The sequence below is a fragment of the Arctopsyche grandis genome, chromosome 9 (genome assembly GCF_051622035.1).
Source record: "Arctopsyche grandis isolate Sample6627 chromosome 9, ASM5162203v2, whole genome shotgun sequence".
NCBI classification, from domain to species: domain Eukaryota; kingdom Metazoa; phylum Arthropoda; class Insecta; order Trichoptera; family Hydropsychidae; genus Arctopsyche; species Arctopsyche grandis.
Window position 1 is genome coordinate 13914890 of NC_135363.1, and position 25538 is coordinate 13940427.

Genomic DNA, 25538 nt, shown 5'->3' on the forward strand with positions numbered 1-25538 from the left:
AAATATTCGAAATCCATGAAGTGAAAAGATCACTAATCCCGAGCTAATGTCCTTTCCTTTTTCATCTTCGAAGAGACATTAACGTGATTCAGTATCTCGAAATTTGACGATTTATACTAAAAATGATGCTCCAGAAATGTAAGTTTATTAAAAAATGATCCATAGATGTCTCTATGTTGCTCTGTTAAACTTATTCTAAAAATTGTATATCGATGTTTGTAATTGGCAAGGAAGACGCATTAAGGTTTACCTATTAGGCCTTCCTGGAATGCAAAATAATGTATGTAAAATAAAAATATTAAAAATTACCAATAATTCAATAAATTGGGTTTACATGTAAATTTTTAGTGATTTTTTTAATTCCTTTATTTTTTTGTAATTTGAAAATCGCTATTATTTTATTACCAACAACTTTATACGTTGGCAAGAAAAGCCAATCTTACTAAAATCGTTCAATTTAGAGTCGGAGTCGAATTATAAAATAAAGTCAGAGTCAGTAAATTATGATCTGACTCCACAGCCCTGATTTATTAGTATATTATCGTTATGATTAGTCACCGGAGCCTGAGGGGGCCGTGTATTGTTCAGAGGTTGTAAATGCATTGTTAAAGGTTTGCCGAACAATGGATAGCACTGTGACTATCCTACCTCTAGTTATGATCAGAGATCGGCGTTGGGGTGCAAAGATGGGCTCACCATTGTCAATTTTTATAGTCAACCTTTTTGGTGTTTCTATGTTCATATTTGAACTCGAGAAGTTCTGTGTAAATGTGTTATTAACAAAAAGAAAGTCAGAATGATGTTTGATAGACAAAAATTAAAATTTTATTAGTGAAAATTCCACAAATGCTAAGAGATGAATAAATTAAAAAAAAAACGGTTTTTTCGACGGAACGCCCATACGTAACAATTCACCAGTACCGATGTACCGTGAAAGAAACATAGCCGAAACGGTGGAGTACGTGCAAGCGAACGACGCGTCAAACCATGCCATAACCAGAGATCGGCGAACAAGTTGTTTTTGCCCACAAAAAATGGTTTTTTTGCCCTCTTGCTTTGTAGGACAGTAGTAATTGACAATTGTGAACCATTTTTTGTGGGCAAAAGCAACTTGTCCGCCGATCTCTAACCATAACAATCCACTAGGGCCGATTCCGGTTTCCAAACTTCGCTAATCTGAGTGAGCAATATGGACAGCGATATGAATTATTGATGGCAATGGGAATGAACTCTCTTTCCTGGAAAATAGCACCGTCGCGCCGTCCTTTAGTTATGATTTTCTCCAGAATTGGACCGTTCAAGTAGCACTCTGCCTCTGGGAATGTGTCCCCTCTCGCCAGCCCTGTAAAGGAGTATCTAAAAGGACTTCACCATGTGAAAACAATTGAAGCCGGCCATGCACCTGTGTATGTAGATAGACACGGCTTGAATACATTTGCATGGAAAGCAGTGCGACCAATTTGAAGGCGTGAAAATAATCGCTTCGGAATACTGTTTTGATTGGTGAAGTTTGGCGTCACGTGCGACACGGAGCAAGTCGCGTCCATGGTCGAGTTGACGGCTGTTAAGGCCAGTGTAGTTAGCGGGCGCGCGTCGGTGAAGCAGCGCGCTGCGGGCGCCCCCCTGCCCCGCCGCCCCTCCACCCCTTCGCCTCGCCCCCTCTCATGGAAGTGCGACCCGCCCGCCAGCGAATGCCGGGTATTTCATCACACCCCACGCACCCCACACACCCCACCAACCCCACCAACCCCGCACACCACACACACACCACGCACGCCACCGTCCCCTCCCCTCTCCTCTCCCTTTGCCCTTCGTCTCCGTGTGTCGTCCACCTCGCGACCCTCGACCTGTCAAAACTCACAACAACTCCTTCCTGCACTTCTTCCCCGCCGACATTTGGCACTCACGTCTCAAACATTCTTAATCGTTTCAATGTTTTTATTAACCCCATACTTGCACCTGACCGACTCGAGAGTTCCAATCGCCCCAGGTATTCCACACCAAGTCAACCTCACACTCACACATCTGCTCCGTTGATTGCAGTGTGTGTTTCAAATAGTCGATACATGACCACCTCACTGGTGGACCGATTAGGGGAGATGTTTTTTTTTTTTATGTCTGTCTATAAACAGATTTTTTTTATTTACTATTTGTCTTTCAAGAAGAGCACCATATTTTATATTTATTTATAGAATAGGTGAATTTACATGTGTCTTATATTGTATATTCAAAACAGAAGTTTTTTACTCGTCAAATAAAATAAAATCTATTCATGCTTTATGAACTGCTATAGACGTATTTGCAGTTTTGGCAGTCATGTCAAACTCCTCCATTGACTCTTGTTTCTAATTTAGTGGCCTTCTAAATGTTACTGTCGATATGTGAATGTAAATATATGTATATTGTTTCCAAATTTCTAAAAACAAAAAATATTTTTGTTAATTCACAAAGTTTTATAAAAGTTAAAGTCAAGTTATTTTATACTTACCATATTAGTTCATTAAGAATTCAACGCCATTCACAGAATTACAAATAATATGAAACTTCTACACATGTATTACCAAATTGGTCCAGCTATAAAACGAAGTTTTTAATTAACTTGTATTTTACTGGTAGGTATTTTTGTTACATACCTCTTCTTACTTCGCCTTATTGTCAGTATTTATATTAAACGGCCAGTATCCATCCTTCAGTACACAAATGGCCAGTATTACTTTTTGGTCGGTATCACCATGACCTTGATACAATCTTTATGGACAATTTCATTATACAGACATTGCTATTTATTTTGGCGAATGTACGTCAGATTTTTATACTGTCCATTTGTTATTTATACTGACATTTAATAATATAATACTGACCATTTTGTTAATATATTAATGATTGAAAACTGATTTATATACTTACCGAAATTGATTATAATATTGGCCATTTAATTTGTCGCTTTTTTAATTTAGTAAAAGTGACACGAATATAATCATTTCTCAAACAAACTAATGAGTAAATGTTTATTTCCAAAACGCAAATTAAAAATAAATAGGGGCCATCTTACAATTAGAGCACCGATACGATATATGAAACATTCCATATGTGGAGTTCTCTCCTGTTGATATAAAACATTCCTTTTTTATATTTTATCATGCAATATTGTATCCAATTTTTAATATTATTAATAAAATATAATGTTTTTACTTACATTGTTTGTGATGTTGTATTTTTTGAAACGTGAACATATGAACATCTAAATTATCTCTATATTTAAATATTGTAACAGCAATAGCACTTCTGTAAAAATACCCGGTTAGTAATGTGGCTACGGTAAAATTTACTCGTGCACATTACTCGTACACATACGTCGAAGTAAACAAAATCATATTTTCTAATAATAAATCTTTATGAATAAAAATAATACTTGCTAATATATGTTGTTGCTCCGGTTATCCCATATCAAAATATTCTATTGTGTGGATTTGACATGAGTCATAGCGTCTGTTGAATATCGATCGATTTATGCCACGCGCAGATGCAAACGGTACACGCCACGGGTGGAGTTCAAATTTGGCTTCCGATGAATACATTCAATTCATGAAAAGCATGCAACTCGATCTCAAAATGTGTTCCTTGTTAACCTTTTTATATCTACAATGTTTAAATATGCTTTTCATATTTATTATATTTCATAAGTCTTCTCCGCTCATTCGTACATGTGACTGCACCACTTTTCAAGTACTATTCTCCATCCCTTTCCCGTTCGGCTTTGCAATACTTGAAATGTTTTGAATGTAGATGTGTGAGTTAGTAAATATATATTTTGTGGTATTAAATTGAAATTTTTTTTTTGTTCTAAAACTTTTTGACATACGTAAGAACAATAATAACAAATTGAAGATGTTTCACTTTTTCTACAACAGAGATTAACTTAATTTGAAACATATGTAATTTTTCACCTATATGAATTTGTTTATTCAATGTCTTACTTGACTTTGGCTTCTGTATAATTGTAGAAAAAATTTCTTTACATTACCAATTAATATCTATAATATATGAAATACACTTCAAAAGGATTCAATTTTACACTTATTTTAAGAATTATCAGTGTTTAGCATAAGGAAATGTTTTTAAATTCATTTATATTAATGTAAAATAGATGTGTGATAATTTTTACACAAATATTTTGTACACGTTAACCGGTGTAGTTTTTTTTTTTCAATGTCTTCTCCGCGCACACACACACTCGAGCAGCGTAGAGCATCACCGATATCGTCGCACATATTTCCATCTCAAATTTTGTATGCGTCTATTCGTTTCTCCGACATTGATCCCGACAGTCACTCCGGCTGTATCGATTACTCCGTTTGTGGTCTCGCATCATTACGTGCTCGGAATCAAATATTTCTAGGGCAAAAAAACTCTTTTTGAATCGAGAATATCCTAATATGGTATGTGTTTTGTATTTTATTAGCACAATGTGCATTTATTCCCTTATTTTTTTTCTACCTATTGTGCATTATGGGTTCGTTCACGTGTAAACAGTTATGATATGATGCTCTTCGACAGGCGGAATGAATGGTTCATTTGATGCAACCTTTTTTTTTCTTCATCTGAACCTATTCATATATTTATAAAAAAACATTTCAATAATGGTCAACACCAAATTAAAGCTTTCTGGTTGTATATATATATACGTATGTACATTTGTGTGTGTATTTTAGGTAAAATTGTGCTTGTTTACGTTTCTTTTGTATTTTTTTTTTAATATTTTCAGCTCCAATACACTCTTTTGACATCCATTTATGTTGAAATTTTTATTTATTCCAGTGTCTGTCTCGCCATGCTGTTTTTGGGTGGGAGGAGGGCCTGTGCGCCATGAGCCACACCCCTGGGGGCGGTCACCCGCAAGGTATCATCTTAATATATTCATAAACATTTCCTAAAATTGTTACAAATGAAGTACCCAATCATTCGATTTGGTATTTTGTGCTGCTTGGCTAATTTCATTCTCTGAATTGATTTTTTTTTTATTTTTGTGCTTTAATTTTTTGTATTATTATATTGGTTTATGCTCTTGAAGTTTTATTAGCAGTTGCATTTTTTGTACTTGACTTTTATGTATGGGTAGATAAGAGAAGATGGGTGTTAGGTTTCAAAAAATTATCTGTTCAGTAAACTAACCATTAAAAAAAAAAAAATAACAGTAGAGTTGATTCAAAATTTTGTACCTTCAAAAGTTTATATATATATAAATATTTTCCAATGTTTATTTTCATTTCTTTTGTTAATTTGATACCAAGACAATTTATTATGTGTGTATGTATTGAATTACAGTAAAAATTCAACATTGATATTTTAGTGTTAATTAATTTAAAAACTATCTCGTTAAATGGATCTTTATTATTATTTTAGGCTGGGAAAACAAACTTGCTGACAGGTCATCTTTGCCACCAGTGCCAGGAGAGGAGAGGGGGCGACCCCTCACCCTCTATCCAGAGGTTGCAGGTTCCACAAACTTTCACAGGTTCGTTAGTTATATTTAATGAAAGTTTTCTTACTGTATACTGTGTCTAACTAAACTTTCTATTTGTTAGATATCATGGAGCTAGAGGATCATCTGGTCGAAAAAATGTTAATGTCGCCGGGAGTGGAGATGTACCAAGTGGAGGACGTTCTTCTCCAGCCTATTTACGCTGGGCACGTAACTTGCGTGACTTACTCGAGGTGCATACATTTTTTTTTAATATGCTTTTCAGATTTTTTTAACATTATTATTTTGCATTTTAAAAATAGAATAATCTAATAATCTCAATATGTGTAGAGAGTTCTTAACATGTTTTTCAGAATTGTTTTTTATTTTTCGTAACTTTGAAGTATGAATTAAGTTTTACTTACTTAACATAATTGACGTATTGTTTGCGTTTCGTGAGAGAAAGAAATTTTTATGGTATGAAACTTCAAAATAATATTCATTTCAGGATGCAGAAGGCGTGTGTTTGTTCCGGAAATATGTCCAGGAAGCAGGGCCACCACATGTGGACCGACTCAACTTTTATTTTGCGTGCCAGGGGCTCAAACAAAACAAAGATCCGACACTACTTAAATCTATTGTTGCAGCCATATACAGGTGAATATAATTTTTACTATAAATACATAATGCACCTAGTAGTTCAATGACATTCAGTGATAAAAAATATTTTTTTATAAAATATATATTTTTTGTGTAAAGGTTACTTAAAAGATCGGAGCTAACGATTAACGAAGACGTGCGGCGCAGGATTAAGAATGGACTTCGAGATGAAGGCTTACTTGATGCTGAAATATTTGATTCCATGCAAATCGAGGTGAGTTTGTTTTAATTATTTTAAATAAATTATAAACTTTAAACTCTTAAAAGTTTTTTTTATTTATTAAATAAAAATTGTTTCAGGTCGAAAAATTAATCAAAGAAACCACCTATGTAAGTTTCCTGCGTTCTGACACGTATCTTCAACATGCACAATCTGCCCATTCCACTAGTACGCATTCTAGTGGAAGTCTATCCAGCTCTTCCAGCTCTAAAGAGGTACAAAACTATTTTCAAATCATTACGATTTTTTTTAATAAAATGAAAATTCTATTTTTATCTAATTTTTTTTTTATAAATTTATTTCATAGCTATGTGGCTCTGTATTACCTAGTACTCTTGCGACGTTGCACGAAGGCGAAGAACTTAGTATTCAAAATCAGTTAATGCCAAACACATCTCGAATGCCCCAGAGATTAACTAAAGATCTACTCATGGCAACACAAAAAAGACGGCTTCAACCTGAAACTTTTACTGGGTTTGTACCATTTCTTTGAATGTTGCGATTCATCTATTAGCTTTCATTTGTTTTAAACTACCTTTCTTAACTTTTTTTTCAATGAATGATTGCATGTTAGAATTTTTATGAATAGAAAGATTGCAGTATGTAAAATTATGTTATATTTTCTGTTACATTATAAGTCTTCAATAATTTTTTTTAATAAAATTGAAATGGTTTTCACCAACTACACTCTGTAGCAGATATAACCTTTTTTTCATACTTTTGCATATTTATTTTCATATAAGGCTTCATTTGTTATTTTTTCTTTCCCATGTTATGTATTTATGAAATGACACAAAGCATGATAATTTTGTTTTATATTTTGAAATTAATTTTTATTTGTATCTAATTTATCGTGAATTTACTTCACTGTTTATTATTTAAATTATGTACATTGCTGATTTTAACGGAGTTTGATTTTTATTTTTCTTTTTCTTTTTTTTGCTTTCCCCCCATGTTCCGTTGCTGTTTTTTGCTTGCCGATGCTGCTACAAATACTGCTGTTTCTTGGACTTGTGATACAACTGCTGAAATCAAAATCGGTTCACAATCAAATGCACACATGTTTTGCAATTTGGATGAACAATAATTCCTGTCAATAACACAATCTGAAATATGAACATTGACATAAACGATAATGGCATGCTGCTTTGTCCCGATATATTTCCCTTTTATTGACATTCAGTGGTGTGAGAAATTATTCCGTTTATTCGCACCCACACTTGTCATATTCAGCGTATTGTACAACGTCAAGACAAGACTCCGAATTGCAATCAATGAGCAGTGGAAGAACAGATTCAGACGCTTTGTCCATGTCTGGTAGCAGTGTGTAAGTATTTACACAAGTAATCCATATTCATGTTTTTATGAACTTGGAAATATTTTAGATTTAAATTCTTTCGGAAAAATATATACATATACTTATTACGCTAAAATTGTATATAATTATGATGTGTTTTATCAAATGATTTTTTTTAGTGACGGAATAAGTATGTGCCGTTCCGGCCATGGAACAACAAGAGAGCATATTCGCCATCGAGCAATCATGGAAAGTGCAGCTATGAACAAAACTACCCGTACTCATGACATGGTTTGTATTAGTCTCTTTTTTCTATTTCAACCCTTTTTTAAAAGCTTTTATTTAGTTTGTTATACTTGACAATTGATGTGATCTATTTGTAAGAACAAGAGAAATGTTCTTTATTTATAGTTATAAATTCTTTCAGGTAATACCTCGAACTTTTCGATTACAAAAAGGACAGTGTACGGCTATGAAACCAGATGTATTTGCTACATTATTAATAGAAAAATTAGAAAAAGTAAAGCGGGACCAAGAAAATCAAGAAAAACTTGATAGAAAACTTATGGAAGTATGTGCTTTTGAGTACAAAACAACTTTTATAAATATATTCGTAATTTTATCAATTATTTAACATTTCAAAATTGACTCTTCCAGAACAACGACGATGGTCCTGTTCAATCAGTACATCCAAGAAATTTAACTTGTAACTTGGCTGCTGCACTGCGAGAAAAACTTCAAGTGGACGATGACAACAATGATCAGGATATTTTAGGTAAAACTTTTATAATAATATTTAATTGTATAGTCTTAGGATGATATATTTACATATTACACAGTTGTGTAAAAGATTTCTATAACCAATCAAATTACTTTCATTTGCAATACAGATCAGCATGTGTCTCGAGTTTGGTCAGATCTCACACCGGCACGCTCTCCTGGTAGACCAACTTCGCCTCCCCATCCACATGGTCACAATCGAAGATGCCGTGACCACCATTCGACATTATCTGCCCAATCTGCACTTTCAGCTGATTCTGGAAATGTTCGAGACTTCGGTGATGCCTCGAGTAGTGAAAGAACCAGCAATATGTGCGTCAGCAAGAGCCGGTCTGTTCCTGATTACAACGATCCATTCCTGAGACAGTCCATTGGAAGAAGGTTAAAAAATTATAAATTAATAAAACTTAAATGACTGGATAATGTGCTTAATATTTTTATTTAAATTAACTTTTTTCGTCGTTTATATACATTGAGTACATTTTTTTTTTTCATTTCTATAATAAAATGCACATTTAAGTGAATGCGTTTTTATTTTAATTGTAAAATTTTAGGTCGTCAAGTCGCAAAACATTAACTGACCTCACAGACAGTGGAGTTTCTGTTGTTAGTGACAATCTTCCGCTTCATTCTTCAGCTCTTCCTTCCTCACATCAACCACATTCTCGTATACTTATGTGGATACAAGAGGGCGCCAATAGTAATATTGACAGGTAAGGCTAACTCATTTATTTGTTATTTTCTTCAAAATGGTTTTTAAAATGTTGAATTACTCATGTTTTATTGTTTATTATAGATACGGTCGTAAGTCATTTAGTCGTAGTGGGTCTGCTGAACGACCAGGACAACCTGTAGCTACAGATCCACAAATGCCTCCTTTACCATCACCGCATACACCCACCCAACTCGATGAAGCACGTCGACGTTTATTATTAGATCACCATCAACTTCCTTCCGGAGGCTCCTCTGCTCCTAATGCAAGACACTCAAAAAGGTACACTTATTAATGATGGAGTATTATTTATTTTATTGAATTATTTAAGTAGAAAATATTTAGTTTTTATTGTTTACATTCCATTTGGACAGATCTGGACAAACGAGCGGAAAAATTGCCCCAGTGCCACAACACACTGATATATTGTCTACTGTAGTCATGTTTACATTTTTGGACGAGCCTGTCCCCTATCGAACAAAAATACCTGCCGCCCCAGTTACGTTGAAGCAATTCAAGGAATTTTTACCCAAAAAGGGAAATTATAGGTAATTATTTTCTATATAAAAAATAAATAAAAATTTAATGTTTGTCTATGCTAAAATTTTTATATTTTAATATATTTCACTTATTGGTTTTTATAGCACACTTTTAGGAATTAGTCAAAATTACAGGTGAAAATCATATGTATTTCTCTTTGTCGTGTCAGTCAATACAGTCAACTTTATCGAATTGTTGATTTTTCAATTGCTGGTAGTTTTCTTACCATTTTCACCTGTAGTTTTTTTTTATCAATCAATAAAATTTATTTTATTATATTACGTTACCAAATGTGTAATTATATTTTTATTTCAGATATTTTTTCAAGACCGAGTGTGAGGAGCTGGAGAATACACCTATACAAGAAGAAATATTTAATGACACAGATTTCCTTCCTCTATGGGAAGGGAAAGTTATGGCGAAAGTGAAAAATTTTGAGTAACTATAGGAGGAACAATTTAGTGAAATTGAAATACGCTGAAAATATTGAGTACTTATTTTTATTTAATATGTTGCATTTAAACGGGTATTAATGTATGTAATCACGATGCATTTGTAAAACACACATTCACACTCCCAAATGAATATTTACTAGTTCCACGATTTTGCTATATATTAAATATATCATAATTTGTACTTTGCATAAAAGAAATTCAACATATGATTGGTTATTTACAATGCAAATAAACTATTGAATATTTAGTTCTCACCGCAGTTGTTATTTAATTGTATCATGTCATAATTTTAGGCCATTTATATTTTTAATTTGTTTTATAAAATATTTTAAAATTATCTGATGAGCACCAAAATGCATTCGCATGTGTATTGTGCGATAATCAATGAATTAAGGTATTATTAAATTTGATACCTAAGTTAATGTTGACTAATTTTCTCAATTAGACGTTAATGTTTAAATAACCCCTGATATTAACTTCTTTGAAGTTAAATGATTGTGAATTATTTATTTCTTTGTTTTATGTTTTTGTACACTACAATTACAAAACCTTTTATAATATAATTTATTTTAATTTTGTACATATTTTAATATTATTTGTAAATTTATAATTTTAATAACTGAAATTTGTATATTAGACTTGAGATTGCATAAATCTTTGAATTCCATCAAAATTTAAAGATGCAATACCATTGGCAGCAAGTTCCCATCGCATATGATTGAAAAGTGGATGTGAAAGCATTGTGCTATATCTTTAAAACGTCTGCAGTTTTAAACTTCATGATATTTTACGACTTTTCAAATAAATATTTAATTTTTTATTAAGAATTGGCTCCATCGGCCAGATTTAATTTAATTTTCTATGAAGGTGACCCTAAAATTAATATTAATTTTAAATCGAAATTCATATTGGGATGAATAGTTTTCGAATTGGTTGTGCAAATTTTCGTAAAATATATATTTTATCTGATTTTATAAATTCGTTAAAGAATTGATAATTTTTATATTTCGCAAGCATTCATAGTACAAAATATTTATCATTTTATTTGCATCACTCAAATTTTGAATTATATGCGAAAAAGGTGCATACTTATTTTTATGTTTGTCAATGAATTACCTTTTAATTAAAAATATGTTCCAAGTTTCACCATATTCATCGTAAAGCGTGTCAATCATGCTAGTCTGTGAAAAAGTTTTTATTCAATCGTAACAAAACTTTTGTGCCATATGTTGAATTGGGACAGACTCATCGTTTTCAAATTGTTTATTATTACTATGAAATATATTTTATTGCATTAAACCAGATTTAGTTTTAAATCGAAAAGAAAGAATCAATGCAAATATTGAATGGACGATATATTTACGTACTTGTTGTATTTTTAAATTGTAACACAATTGAACAATGAAATAATTTATATAGTATATATAATTGAAAAGAAATATTCATTTTAAAAAATGCACATGCCTAGTAAAAGATGTGTTTGTAATTTAAAATAGATGACCAAATGAAGTATGTTGTCTAAATGCGTCGAGTGCATTTTGTTGTGAATGCCAAACAGGGATGAACATTATATGTATGCAGTGATGCATATTCTCACATCTATTTCGAAATTCTTTCATACATATTTGTCGGATTATTTAGAATGAAACATAATTACTATTAGTATATTAATATTATTGGAATATCCACAAGAAAAATTTTAAAGTAGTATTAACGCATTTATTGCATATCACAATTACCCCGAAATGCGAAAATATACGAATCTCTTATATGTAAATTGAAAGAAAATTTTATAACTTTTACGGAAAGAAAAGGCAAATTTTCATTATTTAATAATCCACTTATAAAAACATTTTTTTTAATATATGTATATCGCCTAATTGAAATATAATGAGATGTATTCGTTCAGTTTCTCATCCCTGTTGTGTGTATGTATTTATTTGTACATGTTTATAAAATTAATGGTCAGGTTTGCATGCCTAACGTCCAATGAATGAATATTTGTTTTGCTGGCACTTGTGCGTGTCCACCGTACGTATTTATATTTATATGAAATAAAGTTAATTACACATTGTATATATTTAATTCGTTAATATATTTTTTTATGAATTAATGAGATTCATTTGTGATCTCTTGTAACCTGGCCATAAGATATAGGAAATAAAATCAGGTGCGTTATATTTGTGCCTTTATAACGAGTTAATCGATTAAATTACATTTGTATATTGAAGTAATTAGTGATTGTATCTGAAAAATTAAATGTAAAAATTTAATACAATTGCTTGACTTGCACTGTTAGTTTAATAAATTTTTTTATGAACAAGTGTATTATTATTTTTTATTTTGTTCCACCGTCCTTGCATCTCCCTAATTGAATGGAAAACCCCAATGTTATAAAAACAATTAACTTTTCGAGAATTTTATTTTAAAAACACTAATATTACACTTTACATTGTGAAATTCTATGATAAACTTAAAAATGCATAATGGTTATGGATACATGCTAATTCATATTTATATTATTTCTATTACAGCACCCACTTTGGTGAAAGCTTCCTTTAATTTTTCAGCTTCCTCTTTAGTTGTGTCTTTTTTTATTATTGTCGGCAGTGCTTCGACGAATTTCTTAGCTTGTACAAGATTATATCCCTCCAAAAGATTTTTAACTTCTTTTATCAAGGCGACTTTTTGCTTCTCATCAAATGATGTCATTTTAACCTTAAAATAAAGAGATGTACAAATTAATAGAGCAGATGACATTTAAGAAAAATGATAATTTATAAATTTATTATGCTTACTGTGAATTCGGTTTTAACTTTGGTAGCAGTCGCGGCGACCTCTTCTTGGTTTGCAGCCGGTGCGAATGCTTGCATCGAAAAGTTAGCGGGCATCATCGGCTGGTCAGGAAGGTTAAGTCGCTTTTTTAACAGCTGGCTAAGTTCGCTTACTTCCAACAGATTTAATGTCGAAATATCTGTAGCTATTTTTTCTAATTTCGGTGAGAAAATTTTATCTAAGCTCTCTGATGTAGGAATTGTCAAAGGTTCTGGAGGAATAGCTGGTCCAGTTGTAGACAATTGCTGAGCAATGGAGCTAAAAACCATTACAACGATCAAATTCAAGTCGAAACACAGTAAAACCATTTTTAAGTTTTTTCAAAATATTAAGTTTGAACATGTATTTGTAGTTTTGGTTATGTCACATATACCACAAATACTGTATTTAATAAAATATTATTTATACAAAACTTAAGAAGAATATTTAATACAATGTTAATTTTTAAAGTCAACATATCGATTAAACAATTTTGAGTTCACATATAGAAGCATTTGTATAGCGGTGAAATTTAGGTTATGTTGCATCTGAATAAAAAAGTAATAAAACGAACCATTTCGAAAAGTGACGATAATGTGTGAGGTGGCGCCGAAGCAACATTCTTGGTACAAGCATTTTGGGTAAATAAGTGGGGGGCGTAGCACCGGAAAATGAACTCCAACCAGCTAAGAACCCACACTCAAAACCACACTGAAACTCGCCGTAACCTCTCCTATTGCGTCCATAAGTTTTATATTATTTATTATTTTTTTCATGGAAAAGAATCGGTGAATTTTTGACATCGACATTTTGATTAAAATAATACAGTCACATAAATTGGCGGTAAAATAATACATTTCTGTCAGAAAGTAATTAACAGAAACGTCATTGAAGGAATAGAATATACAAGGGGTTCTTCTTTTTACAAACTTTTTTAATTTTAAAATCTAAGTTGATGAAGTTTCAGTAATGATGGTTTAATTAAGGCCAGGTGTACACATAGGAAAGTGGTCCAGTAGGACAGGACTGCTCCTTAGATTTGTCGAAGAAAATGTATATTCAAAGAAAAATTAAAATTCGTTAAAAGTCTTTCCTAAAAATCATCGTCTTTAAAATGTATACCTACAAATAAGTATAAATTGTTTAATTGCTATGTCCTACTGGTTTATGGAAATAGTCTTTATGCTATTGTTTAAACGGTAAACGGATTATTGCGCAAATTGGGATGGCGCACACAACAATCGTTGTTACAAAAATCGCGAATACGGAATATTTGGCACTCGAGTTTTCGTTAGTACAATATTTCGCGTGGAGTTTTTGGGTACCAGATGTTCCGTGATCCCTGAAAAAATGGTTCGGTGATTATTGCCCACAAAGAGCTCACCCAAAAGTGATTAAAATCTCTATAACGGAACATGTGGCAGCCGAAAAGTCCATCATACTGTTACGTACGCCGCGGATTGAGCGAATTGCACTTAGACCAACGGATATCTGTTATCGGATTAACTAAATGCATGCACTTACTTCCAAAGATTATATCTGGACTCTAAGTGCATTTAGGCTAAACAATGACCGATATTAGTTATTTCTCAGAATCGGTACGGGGAGACCCAATATCGGGGAAATACATATCCGAATACGTGACTATACAACAGGTAAACAGATTAGGCGTCCTGAGAGATCTACCCTTTATAAGGCGGTACGTAGGCGATATAATTCATTCTGGACGGAGCAGTGACACTGCGTGTATCTCCTTAATCATCAATAAATGCTGTGAAACGACTGTTGGCCTTTTACTTGGATCCTCCACCCACCCCTACGCAACAATACTAACAAAAACTCGTGTGCCAAATATTCTGTATTCGCAATTTTCATGCCAAAAATTGTCTTTTAGGCGATCGCAATGTGCGTAATAATCCAATTACCGAAAAAATATACCACATACACAACTGATTAAGGCCTAAAAGATTAAAAGCACGGCTTTTTAAAATAAGTACTTGTGTGTATTTTCTATTTCACATGCAAATTTGCATGCTTTAGATGATTTATTGTCGTTTATATTTGTAACTTTACCATAATAATGGTCGTAGATTCAAAGCATCGCTGGATTGATTTTGTTTGAAAGTATGCTTTGACCGCTCATGGCCCAGTTTTGTACTTTTACGATATACTCACAAGAGGTCGCCGAAGGTTGGAGAGGAAGGGAGGAGGGAGAGGGGAGGTGACTCGTGGTTATAAATACGTGGGGTGAAGTTTTTACATCAGTCGGCATTCGGTTGTTAGCGGCAGGGTTTCGTTAGAGGTGTGATTGAATGAAGGCGTGCGAGACGAGTGTGTGCGTGACGTGTGATTGTGATTGTAGTTGTGGTTGTGACTGCGACAGGCCAAGTGTGATGTCTCTGCGTCAGATTTCGCTGAACTGCAGTGGCCACACCCGGCCAGTCGTGCACCTCCACTTCAGCGGCAGCACTGCTTGCGGCTACTTCCTCATCTCGGCCTGCAAAGGTACGTCCTTTCATCCATTCATCCATTCAATTGTGTACTGAATAATGCAATGGCGAGCTGGTCGCGGTTGGGGTTGGGGTCGGGGTCGCGGCCTCGCCATCGCCATCGCCTAAATAACGCTCGCTCAAGGAGATCAACCGTTGAAAGCTTTCGCCACGATTTCGCCAGACACATCGCAGATCGCAGCCTCAGCCTCTCAAATTCCATGCCACGTTCTTCATTTCCAATTTCACCTAATATTTATTTTCAAATCGTCGTTCATAAATAGCATAACCCCATCACTCAATACTGTACTTTTATAAGAAATGTGAAAGTGCCAAATGTATAGCATTGAACTCATTAAAATTATATACTATTCAGATTATGTTGAAATACTTTCATATGTATTCAATTCAAATCAGGGCTGTGGATTCGTTAAAAAAAAACTTTTACTCTGGTTTTAAAAATTTAATATTTCCCATAGTGTTTGTTTCCGAATGTTTCTAGAGTAATTCTGGGTGCCACATATTATATATGTATATACGTATATAGTGAGTTCATAAATCGTTAGCTTTTAATTAAATTTTTAGTCGTAACAATTGGTTAAATATCATGCCTATATTTGATTTGGGTCTACCTCACGGGACCGAAAGTGAAAAGGTCGAAAAAGCAAATATCGGAAGGCAAAGATCGAAAATCGAAAGATCTTAAGTCGAAAGATCAAATAAAAAGGGTGCATGGTAAACGGTACTATGTATATATAATATATATATATATGAGTGGCATGCGGTGAAATTATCTCTTTTTTTTTGTCATACAGCCTTGTTTAATGTGCGCACGTTGTATACTGCTCGCGCAAATTAAGTGAGGACGTACGCAGGGGAAAGAGAGAGTTTTATCGCACGCCATTGATATTTATACCAATATATTTATATTGATATTTATACTAACCGTTTTTCATATGTATGCATGATAAACGAATATTTTCGACTTTTTCATGGTCACCCATTTGATTTGACCCAAACATGAGAAAAAGGCAAAGTTAGAAAGTCTGTGTCTGTCTATTCAGATACATTATTGAGTAAAACAAAATAAATGGATTTAAACGCAAAATCAAAGTTGGAGAATTCGAACGTCTTCAGCCAAAATGACAACGACTCAAATTTAAATTCAAATTAAGGAAGAAATTTTCAAACTTGAATATGAATGAGAACTCAGAAAATAAATTCGCGTTGTAAAATACCATTCTTGCAAGTAATTTTATTTTTATTTTACATAGATATATACGAGGAAGGCCTAACAGGTAGAACCCAATGCGCCTTCCTGGACAATTAATTACAAACATTGCAGCATTTTTATTACGTAAATCGTTGTATTTCGAGAAGCTGAAGAACACGAAATTAACAATTAATTAATTAATTAACAAATAATAATACTTAATTGCGATAATGCCAAATTTTAAATGTTTTCAGAAAGAAATATCGACAAAATTTCAGTAATTATCTTTTATATTGAATACAAACAATTCTTATCTAAATGCAACTTTTGCGTTCAAATTAATTTAATTAATCAAGACATTGTATACTTATCGGAATTGATATGCCCCCTTATAATTATTCTTTCACCATTGGCAAAAAAATCAAAATCTATTAATTATGAGCCGTTATATTTTTAAGTGGTATAAGTCCACTTTTATTTAATTCGATAATGTTTTGCGTTTAACAATATTTAAAAATACTGTTGGCCTGTAATACGTTTATTTTGTCAATTTGTTCTTTTGTGTACACTTGCAAGATTGGTTCGTGTATGAACAAACTAGTGTGTTCATGAACGAACGAAATGTACAGTTGGACTGTAACATATACACTAATCAATGTTCGTTTAGATTATCGCTTTGAGAAAGCTATCGTCAAAATCGATTTCTAAACTGCACCGAGTGTTTCGTCTCATCGAGTCAGATTCATAAACGCATTCAGAAATTCAAAATAAACATATTATTATAGATCGTGAACTATTTAACTACTTCAATATTAAAATTTGCATTCTCACCGTTGAATGTGCAATCTAAAAAGATACATTTATCACATGTGCAAGTGTTGATTGTGACGTTTACCTTGTGACCCATATGTGGCGCCGTAACTTCCTGCATGCAAGTTTTAATAAACGAGACAGTTTCCTCGGTACATGCTCGTGGACAGTTAGTTGACCTTCCATTTCTCGACAAATAGGAAGCACCTTGATTTATACTCTCCGACACGTTGATTTATCAAAGCGTGACCAGTTCACCTTCGCAATTGCCCGAAAGCACTATACAAATTTGTATTATATGTACCTTTCAAAGCATTATGTTGATACACATGATTCTCTTTCCCCCTATCAATAGGTCAGTAGGTGTTCATATGTAATATAAAATATTTTATTAATATTTCGAACCGTACAAATGCGGAACATTCGAATTTAGAATATCAAAATGTAGAAAATTCACTTGTATCTGAGATTAAGAGGTAGATCAGTCAGTAGGTTATTATTATTCCTTGATATTTGATACTAGTGTTGTACCCGATGAAATATCATTGCATGGCTGTTGACATTTTAAGTTATCAAATAAAAAAATAAATAAAAGTAATGTGTCGGTCCTGTGTTCGATCCGCACGCGGTCGAATTTTTTGCAAATACCTTTTAAATATATTTAATTTAATATTTATATTTAATTGTTTAATATGAAAATAAAATGGTAAACAACATAAAAAACCAATAGAAAAATAAATTTTCAATAGATGGCAGTAAATTCTCTGCCAAGAGGAAACATTGGTAGCAAATAGTATATATATATAGACGTTTTTTCTTTTATTGTTGTATTCCTATATGTATACGTTTTGGCAGTGGTTTAGCTGTGACGTATTTATGTATGTCGAATCGAAACGACTATTATAGTACGGCGAGCGTTATCTCAGACAGACAGACACAAGGACAGAATAGCGATATTATATATATGATAATTTTTTTAAGTTCGAATGTTCTACATTCATACAATTAGAAATATTGATATTCTATGTATAATATACAATCATTTATTAATCCAGAGTTAGGTTTCAGATTCGATTTGTATTTTTTATCGTATATTAATTTATCACGTTGATTCCTATTCATTTAAATTATTTCTACTCTTTTTTTATTCAATTCAATAATTGCTCAACTTTTTGCTTCATTCTTAACCTTCGTGAATTAAAAAAACGTTCATTTTTATTATGTTAAACATTTCTATAAACTGCTGACAAACTGTGACCTCTAATTCTGCCCTTTATGAATTTTTATGCTATCTATTATCTACTTATTTGTTATTCTTACCTTATATGTATACGTAATTGCATCAAAACATCTTTTGTTCAACCATATTGATATGTATGATATGATATAAGTATATGCGTAAATAAGTATATATTTAATATAAGCATATATTTATCAACGCGATAATTCATTTTAAAATACTGAGAATCACAGGTCTTTTAATACTTTTGGACTTCAATAGTTCTTTATTTTCGAAAACTAAATTGTTTTATTAAGTTGAATAATAGTGAATCTACATACATATTTATTCCAATTTCGTTCTATACAAACACTTTGATGAATTTTGAGTATTACATTGATTTTTTTTCACCGAAATAGTTCTAAAGATCTTTTAGAAAAAAGTTCAAATCATCCAAGAAGTTTAAAATAAAGCACGACTTTATTATTTGACAAATATATACCAGTAATTGGATACTGGCATCAAAATTGAAAGGTTTCTCATATACCCAATTGTGGCACGTGTTCTAGTTTGGATTTATCATTTAAAAATTTGGCTTCCTATTGGATATCTGCTTGTGAAATTTTATTTAATCCATATTCAACATTGTTCTTAGATGGAAACCCGATGTTACGACAGGGTGAAACCGGAGATTGGATTGGAACATTCGAAGGCCACAAAGGTGCTGTATGGGGTGTAGCATTAGATAAGCCAGCGGCTCGAGCAGCAACTGGGGCAGCAGATTTCACAGGTTTTTCCTATTTTCAACACAGTCTATATCATTTTGAGACGATTAGCTGTCAATTTTAGAATGTATTTACTATTTTTAGCGAAACTGTGGGATGCTGTATCTGGAGATATTATTCATACTTTTGAGCATGAACATATTGTAAAGAGTGTAAATTTTAGTGAAGCTGACAAATATTTAGTCACTGCAAGTAATGAAAAATTATTAAGAGTGTTCGACTTGAACAGGCCTGAAAATGGTAAGCCTTTTTATAACAAGCTTCTTATTATTCTTTTTGGTTTTAATAGTCATCAAAATGATAAAATTTTGTATATTTTTAACAGTCTTACAGACGTTTTCTGGACACACAAGTGGAATTCGACATGTATCATTTTTCAGAAATGATTCTGCTTTAGTATCTGCAGGAGACGATAACACTGTTAGAGTATGGGATAGAAATTCTGGAATGGTGAGCATACATTTTATATTTGTTGAAATAATTTTTCCTTTAAATAAACTATTTCAAATTGTTTTATATTTTGTAGGAAGTGCAAAAGATAGAATTTCCTTCTGTGCCAAATAGTTTAGAAGTATCGCGTGATGGAACTATAGTTACAATTGCCCATGGTAATATTACAATTGTTATATATTATTATAAAACTATTTTTTGTTTTGTTTTTCAAAAATATTTCATCTAATTTTTCAGGAAGTAAAGTATGTTTCTTAAATTCAAATTCCTTGGAAAAAATCGCTGAAGTTACAGTTCCTACCAATTGTTATTCAGCTTCCCTACACCCAGATAAGAAGGTATTTGTATGCGGAGGAGAAGATTTGAATGTTTACAAATTCGATTTTGCTACCGGAGAAGAAATCGGTATGTAACAAATAATATACATATTATAATATGTACTATTATATATTTTATCTTACATATTTCTCTTTATGATTTTTCTACAGAATTCAATAAGGGTCACTTTGGGCCTGTTCATTGCATTCGATTTTCACCTGATGGCGAGTTATATGCGTCAGGATCGGAAGACGGTACTGTCAGGATGTGGCAAACGTTTGTTGGGCGATCTTATGGTTTATGGAGATGTTCTGAGAATGGTCCTCAACAAGCACCTAATATGGAATTGCCGGCCACACCTAACAACACTTCCGATGTAGTTCACGTAAATGGAAATGGAAACTATGACGAATTTGTGGACAGTTGTAAGTTAATTCTTATATCATAACTTTGAATTTGATTTTTAAAATTTTTTTATTGAAGACATTAATATTTTTTTTGTTTCAGAGTGTTGAATTGAATATAAAAAAATTGTATTTGTAGTAAAAGTGAAGGGACCAGGAGTACTTGTGTTAAAAAAAAAAAAGTGAAAAAAAAAAAGAAAAATACCTGCAATAAAAAACATATTAGCTAGAATTTTATCTGCAATATGGAAATAAAAATTGAAAAAGTAGTTATATTGATTCTAAATAATGTAACATATTTATGAAAAAAAAAACCTTATTTATTTTTATTGAATATTATTCAGTTAATAATGTTCCTGAGTTTTAATGTTATTGTTAAGAAATTATTGAAATTCATTGCGTTAGTTTGAGTTCGTAATATTCTCAGATATCTTAACAAAGTAACTTAAAGCTTTAACTATATTGTTATCATAGTTTAAAACCATTTCAGTGCATTGTTGCTAATCTTATTGTTAGTAAATTATTATACACACCTCTCATATAGTAATAATGTAATAATAATTCTAAGGGGATTTATAAAATCATGTAACATTTCAACCTCGTTGGCTTTAGTATTTTATCATATTACTGAAAAGTCTGAAAATGTTTTAAGGTATATGTAATAAAACTCAGTATTTTAAACTAATTTTCGGTCACGATTCGGGGGTTGACATTTCGATGGAAAATGTGCCTTAATGTCGCTTACCAGTAGCTTGACATTAATGACATTTCACCTAAAGATGGTGTGTTATGAACTTCACCAATATATTTATTTTTTTGTTGTTTGATGTTTTTATTAATTGCATGGATGCATGCAAAATTTAAGTATGTTTATTTGTTATAAACACAGTGGTGTATCTTTAAAAAATTAACTTTAAATTAGGTCTGTCACTTTTATTACATTCTATTTGATTTTGTAAGTTTTTTTTATCAAGTAATTTTTAAGTATTTACATACATATAGGAGAGACGGGGAATTATATTTTAACAATTTGCATCCTTTAAACTCAAAGAAGGTGTGCTGATCTCTGTTTTAGGTCTTTTCAGTGTTGCTGTTGCCTTCAATTTGAAAACGATGGAACGAATGAGAAATGTTTTTATTTTTCATTAACGCCAAGTTATTTTAAACGACGTTAATTGGTTTAAGTATATAGTGTAAGTGACACTGAAAGGGAAAACATCCAAGTGCTTTTGTGTTTAAATTTTAATATAGATTTTGAGAAAATATCCAAAATTTTCATTTTACTTTTTGCATTATGTACCTATGTATTTGTGATTTATTATATAATTCGATTATTATGAATTTTTTAATTGAAAACTTTCGCTGATGTCGAAAACTTATTTTAATAACATTTACAAAATAATTTTTGTTTCATTGTATTTCGCATATCCATATGTATATTTGTATGATATTTCATTTGAGTTGATGACTTTGATAAATGATGAAAGATATTATATTCTTTGATTTGCAATGATAACTGTGATTGCCGATTTGAAATCGAACTACATATGTATTATGTACTGTCAAATCAAATATGCTTGAAAATAAATCAAAATGACTGAAAATACTTTTGTGTTTGTTCTGGTAAAATATTATAAGATATATAAGATACCAAATATTTGAATCATACATTCAAATATATTTTGGCTACATGGTTAAGAGAAGATCTCATGAAATGAAAAATACATATATTTCGGAAGTTCTGTATTTTTCAAAGAGTATGTACACACATAAATGCATCACATTAATCAGAAATCACAATTTCATCTTGATCAGTGGTGCTTTCTTCTAATGTTTTACTTCTTTTGTTTTTACTATTCTTATGATTGTCTTTAGATTTCCTTTTTGGAGACGACACGTTTTCTTTTTTTAGTTCACACAATTTTTTTTTTTTTGAATCATCTCTGGGTATATTTGATTCTGGCAATTTAGTAGGAGCTGCTTTTTCTAAATCCAGCGTATTAAAATTTTTTATTGTCATTTTAATTTCAAAGTTTTTGTCTAATAGTGTCGATTTCGATCCTACTTTTATATAACTAATAGTGTTATAAGCAGTAAAGTGAAAATCTTCTCTTAAATAACCTTCAATTAAAAGAAACGTAACAATACTTTCTCCTTGTCCTCTCACAAAAGTCGGGGGTGTGACAGACGAAACTCTCAAGTTCACTGCACCTTTACCATACCACAAATCAATAAGTTTTTGAGCTGTAAGCTTAGTATCTAATCCGGAAGCATTTTTCAAAATTTTGTATAAATCTTTGCAGTGATTTTCTATACGAATTTCCTTAAATTTGTCATTAGTATATAAACATCTATCACACATTTTGTGGCAATCCTCAGACCCCCATTCTTCATCGAAATGCTCGGCAATAGTTTTCCTCCTGCATGAAAATGGTTCTAAGCAATATCTTACCATTCCGTACAAGTGCTCTAAGCTACCAGCTGATGAAAATACCATGGTGCTAATTCGGAACACATCTTGCATTCTAAACATCATGACACATTCAGCTCTATCACCGTCTCGGCCAGCTCTTCCACTCTCTTGATAATAACTTTCCATTGCTTTACTGAGTGAGTGGTGCAGCACGAATCTGACATTAGGTTTATCAATTCCTAATCCAAAAGCGACTGTCGCAATTATAGCTTGATAATGTTGCTGCATCCACTTTGTGTGGATGGTTGATCTCTGTTCTGGTTCTAAATTTGCATGATAACAAGCTACTTTAAGGCCTCGGTTCCTCAATCCTTGACTTAAATCTACACAGTCTTTAATACTCATAGCATAAATTATACCGGATTGATTATTGTATCGATAACGTAAGAGCTTTTCGAAAATATCGATACATTCTTCAGAAGACGATGGTTTTGATATTATTTGGTAAAATAAGTTCGGTCGATTAAACGATGATTTAATTAGAAGACATCCTCTTATATCCAACATTTTTTGAACGTCAACGAGCACTCTAGATGTAGCAGTGGCTGTTAATCCGAGAATTGGTATTCCAGCAAACATTGCAGATAGTACTCCTAGAAATTTATAGTCTGGTCTGAAATCATGACCCCATTGTGAACAACAATGAACTTCATCAATTGCGATTCGTTGCAAGCGACCTTCTGCATAAGCTTTTTGGAGTTTTGCCATGAAACGTTTACTTTTAGCAAAACGTTCTGGCGTAACATAAAGTAGCTTGACAGGCGAATTCTTATCTGTAATATCATTGAGTGCAGTGTTAGTTTCTTGTTTTGATGTAGTACTAGACATTAATTTAGCACATATGGATTTTTTCGTCAGTGCCATGACTTGATCTTCCATTAAGGATATAAGAGGAGATACTACAATAGTAATCCCATCGGTTATAAGAGAGGGGAGTTGGTAGCAAAGACTTTTTCCAGCACCAGTGGGCATTACAACGATAGCGTGATTTTTTGCTAATGTGGCGTTTATAGCGCTTAATTGTTGTGGCCGGAAAGATTCTATACCAAAAATACTATTCAAAGCAATGGTTAAACGTTGAGACCATTCGAAGTCTGAACGTTCCCAGTTTTGACTGCCGAGTTCTTTGGACGTTTCCAAGTGTTTTTCATCTTGAAATTTTTCCTTCATTTCAAGTAATTCCTGTTGGCGAGATCGGAGCCTTCTAAGGTCGGATTCTATTTGAGCTAGTTCTTTGTCGATTTCACGACATTTTGCATCACAATTTTTAGACATCTTTTAGATTTCAAAATTAATATAATCCCAAATTTTAGTAGGTGCTGAAATCAATAAATCGAAACTTTAACATTTATTTAAATAACGATCATATGTATGGCAGTAAAATATTAGAAAGTAGAATTCACATTGTCAGGGGAATCTTGGTGGTGAATGATACCATGTGTTCCACAATGCTCTTCGTACGAATATGTAATTTAATTACGAACAAACAAAAGTTTTTGGGTGCACAAATATATTTGTATTTTACAGCATATACAATAATTAAACCCAATTGTTTCAATGTTATTAAGAGTCTTAGATTTTCATCTCATAACATGCATAGTCATAATTGCTATAAGTTATAAGAATGTATTTAAATAGCACGAAGTTTCTTATAAATCACTAAAATTCTTCAATCAACACTCTTCAAAACGATTGCTTATTAGAATTTGATTCAAAATATGTAGTATACCTATACAGGATATAGGTACATAGCGCACTCTTTGCTTTTTAAATTTTATTTTCTTTTACATTTGGCCGATCGATCTAGCTTTATAAACCCAGTTTAGACAATGAAATTATCAGCGTGTCGTTTAGCCTTTAGAACGATAAGGTTCTAATAACAAAAGTGGTGGTTGGTTATCAAAAACTAGTAGGGTTAAGCCTTTTACTGATACCATTATATTACTATGTAATTCACTAAAACCCTCACTATTCCTCGAAAATGCGAATTCTACCCTACCCAGTAACTAACTTATTTATCAAAGTTCCACACTATGCACCGCTGCAATCCATAATGACATAAATGACAGCAGGCAACGACTGTTTACGGTGTGACCATAGTGAAGGCTGAGGCGATTTCCATTTCTTTTCTGTTTTCTCCTTTTCTCTACTAGGCCAACCGTAGCACAACTCTTATATAGCTTAAAATGATGCAAAGGCCATTGGTACCCAATATTGTATTTTTACACCCAATGATTATTTTAATAGAAAAGATTAATGTCACATAGTGATGACTAATCAAAAGTATTCTCTTTTTAGTATAAAAAGATTATTATACATATTTAATTTGTCACGTCAGCATTAAAAGATACAAGCCGTTTGCATATATGCTAATTTCACATTACTATGGAGGCTCTTTGGTTAGAACTTGTAAGCATTATTTTATTGCGTTGCACTAC

The 25538-nt window shown here is 32.3% G+C and overlaps 4 protein-coding genes across 6 annotated transcripts; 2 read left to right on the top strand and 2 right to left on the bottom strand.

The window, feature by feature from the left end:
* The first annotated feature begins 1530 nt into the window (after nucleotides 1-1530).
* On the top strand, nucleotides 1531-10708 carry Axn (protein axin). Its single transcript, XM_077438683.1, has 17 exons — nucleotides 1531-1698; nucleotides 4819-4900; nucleotides 5404-5515; nucleotides 5586-5715; nucleotides 5970-6118; nucleotides 6221-6335; nucleotides 6422-6556; nucleotides 6649-6815; nucleotides 7525-7668; nucleotides 7818-7929; nucleotides 8066-8209; nucleotides 8296-8413; nucleotides 8529-8799; nucleotides 8973-9131; nucleotides 9215-9412; nucleotides 9505-9678; nucleotides 9986-10708. The coding sequence occupies exons 1-17, from the start codon at nucleotides 1546-1548 to the stop codon at nucleotides 10110-10112; spliced, it is 2490 nt and encodes an 829-aa protein (XP_077294809.1). The 5' UTR covers nucleotides 1531-1545; the 3' UTR covers nucleotides 10113-10708.
* Nucleotides 10709-12308: 1600 nt separating this feature from the next.
* Nucleotides 12309-13764, bottom strand: mRpL12 (mitochondrial ribosomal protein L12). The gene is made up of 3 exons (XM_077438707.1): nucleotides 13514-13764; nucleotides 12924-13218; nucleotides 12309-12843 (listed from the first exon to the last, which is right to left on the bottom strand). The coding sequence occupies exons 1-3, from the start codon at nucleotides 13573-13575 to the stop codon at nucleotides 12640-12642; spliced, it is 561 nt and encodes a 186-aa protein (XP_077294833.1). The 5' UTR covers nucleotides 13576-13764; the 3' UTR covers nucleotides 12309-12639.
* Nucleotides 13765-15103: 1339 nt separating this feature from the next.
* wmd (serine-threonine kinase receptor-associated protein wmd) lies at nucleotides 15104-22227 on the top strand. The gene is made up of 8 exons (XM_077438704.1): nucleotides 15104-15444; nucleotides 19326-19460; nucleotides 19540-19695; nucleotides 19781-19905; nucleotides 19982-20063; nucleotides 20143-20310; nucleotides 20394-20648; nucleotides 20731-22227. Coding segments are annotated over exons 1-8 (1116 nt in total). The 5' UTR covers nucleotides 15104-15251; the 3' UTR covers nucleotides 20733-22227.
* Nucleotides 21812-25538, bottom strand: LOC143917212 (ATP-dependent DNA helicase Q1-like). 3 transcript variants are annotated; one of them, XM_077438693.1, is made up of 2 exons: nucleotides 25112-25538; nucleotides 21812-24419 (listed from the first exon to the last, which is right to left on the bottom strand). In XM_077438693.1, exon 2 carries the CDS (start codon nucleotides 24373-24375, stop codon nucleotides 22411-22413), a length of 1965 nt encoding a protein of 654 aa, XP_077294819.1. In that variant the 5' UTR covers nucleotides 24376-24419; nucleotides 25112-25538; the 3' UTR covers nucleotides 21812-22410. The 3 variants fall into 3 exon arrangements, with proteins under 3 accessions (XP_077294819.1, XP_077294820.1, XP_077294821.1); XM_077438694.1 differs by having other exon boundaries at nucleotides 24504-25538; XM_077438695.1 differs by having other exon boundaries at nucleotides 21812-24439; nucleotides 25112-25208.

What these genes read in the sequence shown, in the direction of transcription:
- mRpL12 (XM_077438707.1), bottom strand. Translation starts at nt 13,575, where the DNA reads ATGCTTGTACCAAGAATGTTGCTTCGGCGCCACCTCACACATTATCGT. An exon ending in TATCGTCACTTTTCGAAATG is followed by an intron (nt 13,219 to 13,513) that starts GTTCGTTTTATT and finishes AATGGTTTTTAG; the next exon opens with CTCCATTGCTCAGCAATTGT. An exon ending in AAGTTAAAACCGAATTCACA is followed by an intron (nt 12,844 to 12,923) that starts GTAAGCATAATA and finishes CTTTATTTTAAG; the next exon opens with GTTAAAATGACATCATTTGA.
- LOC143917212 (XM_077438693.1), bottom strand. Translation starts at nt 24,375, where the DNA reads ATGTCTAAAAATTGTGATGCAAAATGTCGTGAAATCGACAAAGAACTA.
- wmd (XM_077438704.1), top strand. Translation starts at nt 15,252, where the DNA reads ATGAAGGCGTGCGAGACGAGTGTGTGCGTGACGTGTGATTGTGATTGT. An exon ending in TGGGGCAGCAGATTTCACAG is followed by an intron (nt 19,461 to 19,539) that starts GTTTTTCCTATT and finishes TACTATTTTTAG; the next exon opens with CGAAACTGTGGGATGCTGTA. An exon ending in TGCTACCGGAGAAGAAATCG is followed by an intron (nt 20,311 to 20,393) that starts GTATGTAACAAA and finishes ATTTTTCTACAG; the next exon opens with AATTCAATAAGGGTCACTTT.
- Axn (XM_077438683.1), top strand. Translation starts at nt 1,546, where the DNA reads ATGGTCGAGTTGACGGCTGTTAAGGCCAGTGTAGTTAGCGGGCGCGCG. An exon ending in CAACCTGAAACTTTTACTGG is followed by an intron (nt 6,816 to 7,524) that starts GTTTGTACCATT and finishes ATTGACATTCAG; the next exon opens with TGGTGTGAGAAATTATTCCG. An exon ending in TCCATGTCTGGTAGCAGTGT is followed by an intron (nt 7,669 to 7,817) that starts GTAAGTATTTAC and finishes GATTTTTTTTAG; the next exon opens with TGACGGAATAAGTATGTGCC.